This window comes from Leptopilina boulardi, unplaced genomic scaffold, assembly GCF_019393585.1.
Source record: "Leptopilina boulardi isolate dan_hultmark-lab unplaced genomic scaffold, ZJU_Lbou_2.1 LbouV2_322, whole genome shotgun sequence".
NCBI classification, from domain to species: Eukaryota; Metazoa; Arthropoda; class Insecta; order Hymenoptera; family Figitidae; genus Leptopilina; species Leptopilina boulardi.
Window position 1 is genome coordinate 1,304,563 of NW_026137888.1, and position 8,397 is coordinate 1,312,959.

General features: G+C 27.4%; 1 protein-coding gene and 1 long non-coding RNA gene across 4 annotated transcripts; both read left to right on the plus strand.

The window, feature by feature from the left end:
- Positions 1–1,256: 1,256 nt before the first annotated feature.
- LOC127284286 (uncharacterized) lies at positions 1,257–2,736 on the plus strand. Its single transcript, XR_007843466.1, has 3 exons — positions 1,257–1,422; positions 1,582–1,873; positions 2,617–2,736. It is a non-coding gene; the product is annotated as an uncharacterized LOC127284286 (long non-coding RNA).
- A 91-nt stretch (positions 2,737–2,827) lies between these two features.
- Positions 2,828–8,002, plus strand: LOC127284281 (probable U6 snRNA-associated Sm-like protein LSm4). 3 transcript variants are annotated; one of them, XM_051309654.1, is made up of 3 exons: positions 2,828–2,942; positions 3,569–3,835; positions 7,328–8,002. In XM_051309654.1, the coding sequence occupies exons 1-3, from the start codon at positions 2,834–2,836 to the stop codon at positions 7,672–7,674; spliced, it is 723 nt and encodes a 240-aa protein (XP_051165611.1). In that variant the 5' UTR covers positions 2,828–2,833; the 3' UTR covers positions 7,675–8,002. The 3 variants fall into 3 exon arrangements, with proteins under 3 accessions (XP_051165611.1, XP_051165613.1, XP_051165612.1); XM_051309656.1 differs by lacking the exon at positions 7,328–8,002 and adding an exon at positions 6,744–6,847; XM_051309655.1 differs by lacking the exon at positions 7,328–8,002 and adding an exon at positions 5,217–5,481.
- The last annotated feature ends 395 nt before the right edge of the window (positions 8,003–8,397 follow it).

The following is an 8,397-nucleotide window of genomic DNA, read 5'->3' on the forward strand; positions in this document are numbered from 1 at the left end:
TGGATAGTAAGATTATTGAAGCATATTTGAAACGAATACAGACGAGCAGTGGGGATGTCGCCCTTGTATTCGGGACTCCCTCACTTCTTAAAAAGAATAAGGTGTTATATCTTGATGTTGGATTAAAGGTATAATTGATACGTAAATTTCGACAGCTATTTATATTTTAAATCTAAATTTTTGGTCTAATAATTGCTCTTGGATTTATAAAATTATCAATATAAACATTTTTTCCTTAAAAATAACCTAAAATTTTTTTAAAAAGGTAAACTTAAACTTACTTAAATTTAACTTTAAAACTTTTATTTATTTGTCACATAAATTGATGGTTTACATCTACATTAAATTTAAACTTGAAAATTTTACTTTTCTAAAAATAAAATTACGATTCTTTTATTATAAATTTGAGTGCATTTAAATAAAATTATTCAATTTCCTTCTCTTTAAATATTATAATTCATAATTTCCTATTTGTAATTCATAAATTCACAATTTCGATGTTAATATTTTAATAATGGAGATTATATAAGTCAACCACTTAATAATTTTCTTTAGAAACTGCAGCACTAACGGCTTAAAATTGTTAATTGTGCAACTGCTCTTTGGTTTGCCCTATGAATTTTATTGTGCAATTAATTTACCAAATGTAAATTTAATTTTATTTTTAGAATTTTTATTTGATGTATAAATTGGTGTAATAAATTTTTTAGATACAGATTACACTAAGCAAATTGGAGGTGAACATTATAACGCTTATGGTAGAACAGGCAAAAAGAGTAAGTTCGATTTAAATATTTAATGATATTGAAAATGTTATATTTTTAATAGATAGTCAAATATTTAATTTAGCCAATAATTTGTATTTATTTAATATTGAAAAATTTTAATTTAAAAAACAAAATATTTCATTATAACACTTAAGAAATATTTATTTCTTTGTTGTTTAAGTAAATTTATTACTACAAATGCCCACAATATTATTTTTATTGAAATTTCAGGGAGCTGTTGCTTTATGCGTTATTAGTGAAAAAATCAATGAAGAAATATTCGAAAAAGTTTTTCTGAAAGTTAAGAATATTAGTTTAATGAATACAGAAAATGAAGATGAGCTTATGCTCCAAGTAATGGATGGAATTACAAAAAGAAACCAACAACTGGACGTTTCAGATGAGCCATTTACCACAATACTGGGACCTTACAATGTAGATGCCATAGTGTCAGCGAAGAAAATATGAATTAGAAGAAAATATGAGTGAATTATAAGACTTCACTTCATGATTTTCAACAAATAAATAAATGATAGTATATGTGTAACGAGTGTGAGCAGTTGGCGTTTTTTGAATAAGCTCTTTTTGGAACGAACTGTACGCGAGGCGAAGCTTCACCGATAGCGAGTTCCAAAAGCAGCAAATCATCACACAAGTTACTAACGATTCTTTTTATAATAAAGTGCAAAAACATGGTGTTATTTTAACGCGTGATACACTTGGTGTTAAAATAACACTACTAGAACCAAAAGGGCATGAAATTACGAAGATTACTTAATTATATTAAATTTCACTTAACTAATCTTTTTTGCAGATTATAATGTTACAATCGCGATCATCAGATTACGTAATTCCCTGTAGTTTTCTGGCAGCAGCAGTGTCAAAGATCGCATAAATTCTCTCAACAGAGAGGCAAAACGCCTGAAAGCCAAAGAGTGCTTAGAATTAGGTACATTTATTAAAAAGGAATTCAAAAAATTCGGCGAAATTGTATGCGTTGATGAAACTTCTCCATATCGACGAAGCAATATTTTTTAAGTTTGTCTTTTGCGGATGCAAAAGCAAATATTTGGAAAAAAAATTGACCACACTATGGATCTTACTCGGTAATTCCAATAGATATATAAATATAGATATATGTATAGGTGTATACAATAGGATACTTTTACTTTTGTCTTAATCTTAATCCAAAATCATAAATTTACTTAATTTCTGGCAAAAATTCTTGAATTATAAATAATTTTAATTGAAAATTTTATAGAAGTTTTTTAAAAATTATGAAAAAGACATTTAAAAGAAATATTTTTTGAATTAATTGAATTTTTTAATATATTTTTAATTAAATTAAATTGTGAACAAGTGGATTTTAGAATTATTTTAAATGAGCTTTCTTTTCTTCTTTTAATAATTAAATTCTCAAAAAATGTGTACTCAATAATTATCAGTTTAATTAATTAGAAGAACAATTTTAGTTAAAAATTTTAGAAATCATAAAAATAATTTTAGAGAAGTTATAGAAGCAATTTTTATAAATTATTCAGTTTGAAAAGGTTTTAAAATGAAAAATTTTTGAAAATCTTAATTCCCATGGAAAAATAATATTAATCGAATTTCCAAATTTACGACATAAATTTCTAATTTTGTTCTAAAATGACGATTTTTTAAAAATTTGGAAATATTTTCAATAGAATTTGTTATTTACTTTATATTTTTCTTTAAAAATCCATTTTATTAGGAAATTTTTCCAATTCTTTGTAAGAAATTGCAATTCTGACCGGAAATGTTTTTTCTTTAATTTTGAATATATTTCTAGTAGTGCATATTTAATCATAATTAGAATATTCTTTAGGATACAAGAAAAAGTTAACATTCAGTCTGGAAATCAAGGGAAAGTCAAATCAAATTTTTGTAGCAACGTTAAAATTCAATAAAATTTTGAAATACTTGTACATCAAGTTCATGAATAATCTACAAATTATTTCAACTTTTCATATTTTAGAATTGAATTAGTGTTTTATTTAATTTATATAGATAGGTTGACTTCTATGCTAAGGAAAGAAGCGGAAATGATGGAAAAATTCACTAGTGGACAATCAGTCAAAAATTTCCATGTGATTAAAGACATAAATACAGAAACATTAAGAATTAATGACATTGGAAACATGATGGACGTTGGTAAATTCTTTTTTCATAATACTTTAAGGGCAGCTGGGAGAAACAGCGGTTTCGTGGTAGACTTCTCATTTAAAAAGAAAACAATATTTTGGGTCGGGATTTTTTGAAAAATATATAGGTATATATAGCTTCTTAATCAGTTTGCTCCCATTTAATTATCCTGACAAATCTGAACTCGAAAACTCAACTTATTAAGGAGTGAGACAACAAGCGGGAAACCACTTTTTTGGAGGTGTTTTACCCACATACCCTTAATATAATCTGTATTATTGTTAAATTTATTAGAGCACGATAGATTATATTTTTGCATACTTAAAAGTTTGAGTACAGTTAATTGCAGTTTGAGCTATTTTAAACTTTCTGACCCTCATATCTCTTAATTTGTTATTGATTTTTAATTTATCATTCTACTATGTTAACAAAAATATTGCATACGGTTATTTACAATTGATTCAGATAAAGCACATTTTCTTTTATGAATGCAGTCGGATTTTATTAAAACTGTACATATAAGTTTGAAAGAAATAAAGAGAAGTTATCTGTGATAAGTTAAAAATTTAATAATGTTAAATTATAGAATAAAATATTGCTAATTAAAAAAAATTTACATGATTTCCAAAAAATAGATGAATCGGAAGATGAATTATTACCTATGCCAACCCCGACAAACAATATCCTCACAACTAACATTGAAGAAGGTAGAGGCAGAGGCAGAGATAGAGGTAGAGGTGAAGCAACTGTGGAAGGAAGAGGTACAGGTGAAGCGTCTGTGGAAGGAAGAGGAACTGGTGAAACATCTGTGGAAGAAGGAGATAAAGGTGAAGCATCTTTGGAAGGAAGAGGTAGCGGAAGAGTTAGAAGAACAACAAGAGGAAGTAGGAAAAGAAAAACCGGTAATTAAGAAATTTTAATAATATAATTGATAGAGATGTGCAAAAACCTGGAATAGCCAAGCCCGACGAGATGTAATGTGTATTCGAGTGAATTTGAGCATATTAAACGTTCATTTTACATTGTTTTGTAAAATTACTAACTCAGTCAACAAATAAATGAATGATTACATATTTTGAATTAGAAACTCATGAAAAATAGTAAATAGCTTACAATCATTTGAATATTTAAATTCAATTTTCACGAGTATTCGAATTTACTCGAGCTTTTTATACAGCTCAGCTCGAATTCGGCTCGAGCTGCAATTGATAAGGCTCGACTTAGCTCAAAAAAGGAAAACCTCGACAAAATTCGAGCTTTCTGATCACCTATAATAATTAAAGATTTAAATTTATTATTCTAATAAGAAATTTTTTTAGTAGTGTAATTTCAAATCTTTTATACACAAGAATGAGTCTTTGAAATCTCTCCATTTATTAACATAAATAAAACAATTTGTAAATTGTAAGCACATATTTTATTGATTGTTATACATAGTTAAAATATTTGTAAAAATATATCATTGGTTTTTCTTTAATACTGTAAGAATTATAATTTTAAAAAAATATTTTAACCATTTATTCTTTAATACAAATTATACTTTTGAAAAAAGTTTGTATATTTAATTTTAAAGTCACTCAAACTTGAAAGTAAATACATAAATAATTTTAAACCGTTTAAGACTACAGAAGAAGAATTAGAAAAATGTTTAAATAAAAAATGATATCTAGTGTGAAAACTCCATTCTGTGAATGGTTATAGAGTGAAGTTTTAATACATTGAATTAATTTTATTCTTTTTGAACAAAAACATCGTAACCAGGTAAATTGTTATTACCTAGAAAATTACTCTTACATATTTTTATAAAATGATTTTCTTCTTAACTGTATTTTAAAATTATGATCACACTATAGTTTCATTTTTTTCATTCAATGCAACTCAATTGAAAAACAAAAGAAGTTTAAAATAAATAATATTATGAATAACTTACAAGGTTAAGAATATTTTTTGTTTTCTTTAAAAGTAACTAAATTCGGATGGTATAATGGATATCCAGCATTTCATTTTATAAAAAATTAAATTTTTCAATTAATTACAAGAACTAATGTGAGAGAAAAACCCCATATTTATAACAGAAAAAAATTAGTCTTAAAATTTTCCACATAACAGGATCGCGCAAAAATTTTGACAATGTTACAAATTAAATTCGTTTATCGAAATTAGAGCTTTTTCATCTAAGCTCACCATGTTTTAAATAAACGAGTAGATAATAATTTCTTTTTATTAACATTTTCTATTCTCTCCCACAAATTACAAATTTGGATTTTCTTTTACATTCTATAGAATTGCCATTACCGTCATCTTCATCGGAGTCATCTTCTTCGTCAGGGTCATCTTCTTCATCGGGATCATCTTCGGATTCTTCCACAGAGAGACGATAATCTACTATTGAAAAAAAAGATTTTTATTCCAAACCAAGTACAAATTATCTTATTCATAAAAAGATATTAATCTTTAAAATTTGTTTCTTTCAACGTATGTTAAATAATTATTTACTATCATTCTTTTCTTTCATGTTATGAAACATTTGATTATCACCACATTTTTACAAATTATAACTACCAGTAAAACATAATTAATTAATTATAATGAATATATAATAAATACAAAAACATTTTGTCAGTACTATAGTAGATATTTTCGTTTTGTCATGCATAACAATTAATTTTCTTTATAATAAATCGTTTATTACTTAATTTTAGTATTTAATTAATGAATAAAACATAAATAACATAAAACTCGACATAAAAAAATTGTCACCGTGATCATTAGTGTCATTTTACGTTATTTTGTAGTAATACTGATGCAACATGGTGATAATATTATTTATTACTTTCCCATACTTGAAAAAACGTATACTTTAAGAGAAATATTATTCTAGCGTAATTACATCAAAATTATATTAGTATTGTAACATTACTCCGGAGCCGATGAAAATTATCACATAATTAAAGAAACAATGTCCATCCTCAAAAACATTCACGAAGTAAGCTGAGCATAATATCGTTCCATTAATCCAAATAGCACAATTCAAGAACTTTCACTACCTGCATAAATAATTACCTAAATTGCAAGCTTCATTTTTGGTCGATTTTCATAATTCAATTCACAGGTAAAATTTTGCATTCTTTTTACAAATGAGTTCATAAAATTTCAGAAACATTTACAGCTTGAGCTTTATTTAATAATTTTATTTATTATTTTCCGCGTTTGACACAACGTCATCGTAATTAACTAACAAGATAACAGTAAACTCATCATTATCAATATATCTTCATAAATTCGACATGTTTACCACTTTTATATATATGAGGTTCACATCATTACCTACAATGTTCATAATGAAATTGCTGTCAGTGATACACAACTTCCTGTCAAAATAGAAAAATTACTGACCGTCATAAAATCCAATCCAGTTAAATAATCTTCCTAAAATTGAAAAACTACTGAACTTCAATTTGCTGTCTTCCTTTCCAAAAAAGACCAACAGTAGCTTCTTTTCGATTCCATTACATGCATAAACTGTGCAGTAAAATAAAAATTTCAAGCACAGTTGTCGTAAGATTATTATTGGAATAGAGAAAGCTATACTGTTGGTTGCTTCAGCAGAACTCCATCGAAATATTCAAAAGCTAGGATACTGTGGATCGCAATGATCTACAGTTCATCTTATAATTATCAACTGACTTCAGTTCCAAACCCATTTAGGTTATATTACTTGAAACTTAGGTAAATTATAGCTTTGCCGATTTGTATATGAATTAATTAGCTTTAAGTCCATAACTTTATGAATACCTTAACCATTTTTAGCATTTACTTTCACCTCAACACCTTTAATGTTCCTGATGAAATTGCTGAGAAAAATTCAACGTTACCTGTCCGAAAAGAGAAATATCTAAAGATCAGTTGGTCAAAATTCATCGCTACTTGTTGAAGTACGAAATTGAATAATATTATGGAAATTGAATACCCACTGAACTTCAATTTGCAGTTTTTCTTTTCCAAAGAGACTAGCAGTTTTTTCTTTCAGATTCCATTGCTTGCATGCACTGAGCAGTAAAATACAAATTTCAGGCACAGTTGCTGCAAGATTATTATTGGAATAGAGAAAGCTGTTGGTCTTTTCAGCAAAAATCAACCGAAATATTCAGAAGCCAGGATACTATATTACTAGATGTTATGGTAAATTCCAGTAGTGTAGTAAATTTATAGTAAATTATACGTAAAATTAAAACATTAGTTTGAAATGTTGTTAACTTTCAATACGTAATACTTAGGTAAATTATCTGATTATTGTTTTATTAATAATGTAGTCCTTTTTGAGTGTAAAGTTTTCTTATTTTTATTAACAACTATTAGCATTGACGTTTACATTAGTGCCTTCAATGTTCCAGATATGATTGCTGTAAATATTTCTTTGCTTCCTGTTAAAATCAAGACGTCTCTAATAATCAAGAATTATATGCTCACCGAACTTCAATCTGTCTTTACATGTTTTAGAAGAAACCAACAGCTGCTTTCTATGAATTCCATTACTTGTAGGCACTGTACTATGAAATTCAAACTTCGTGCAAAGTTGCTGCAATATCATTATTGGAATTTAGAAAGATATACTGTTGGTGTTTGCAGTATTCATCAAATTAAATGTTCTGTGGCGGGGACTATGGCTTGGAACTTATTTCAGTTCATCTCATCATTTACAACGATTTATGACAGCAAAATTGCAGTTCTCCACATCTAGGAATTATGGAAGCTATAGTGCTGGTGGTACAAGTTTCTTGAATCAAAATATCTGGCCGCAGGGACAATATGGCACAGATAATAATTCTCTTATCCGCAGAGGAAGAAAATTTCAAGCAATAATAACAAAAATAATGTTACTGCATAATATTTAGTGCGCAGCTCTAGATACCATAGAAAACTACTGCGCATTAAATAATTATCCCAAATCCAACGCATATTAATTATTTGACACCAATTTTCTGCAAACCTGCGATGCCAACTTTCGAGTTTACCATTGCAAACTTGTTGGAAATTATTGTGCTATCTCAGTGGTTATTATTGAAGTTTTTTTTAATAAATAAAAATCCTCATATCAATTGTCAAAATGACACCTGATGTAAAATATTTTGCTGTCAGGTTGACAAATTTACCTCTAAAGTCATTTTCACATTGCCGTTTTTTTGATTAAACAAAAAAATTCTAGTAGCATTGTTAAAATGACACCTGGTGCAAAATATTTTGCGGTCAGGTTGGCGAATTTACCTCTAAAGTCATTTTAGCATTGCCGTTTTTTGATTAAACAAAAAAATTCTAGTAGCATTGTTAAAATGACACCTGGTGCAAAATATTTTGCGGTCAAGTTGGCGAATGTACCCCTAAAGTCATTTTCGCATTGCCGTTTTTTGATTAAACAAAAAATTCTAGTAGCATTGTCAAAATGACACCTCTGGTGTAAAATATT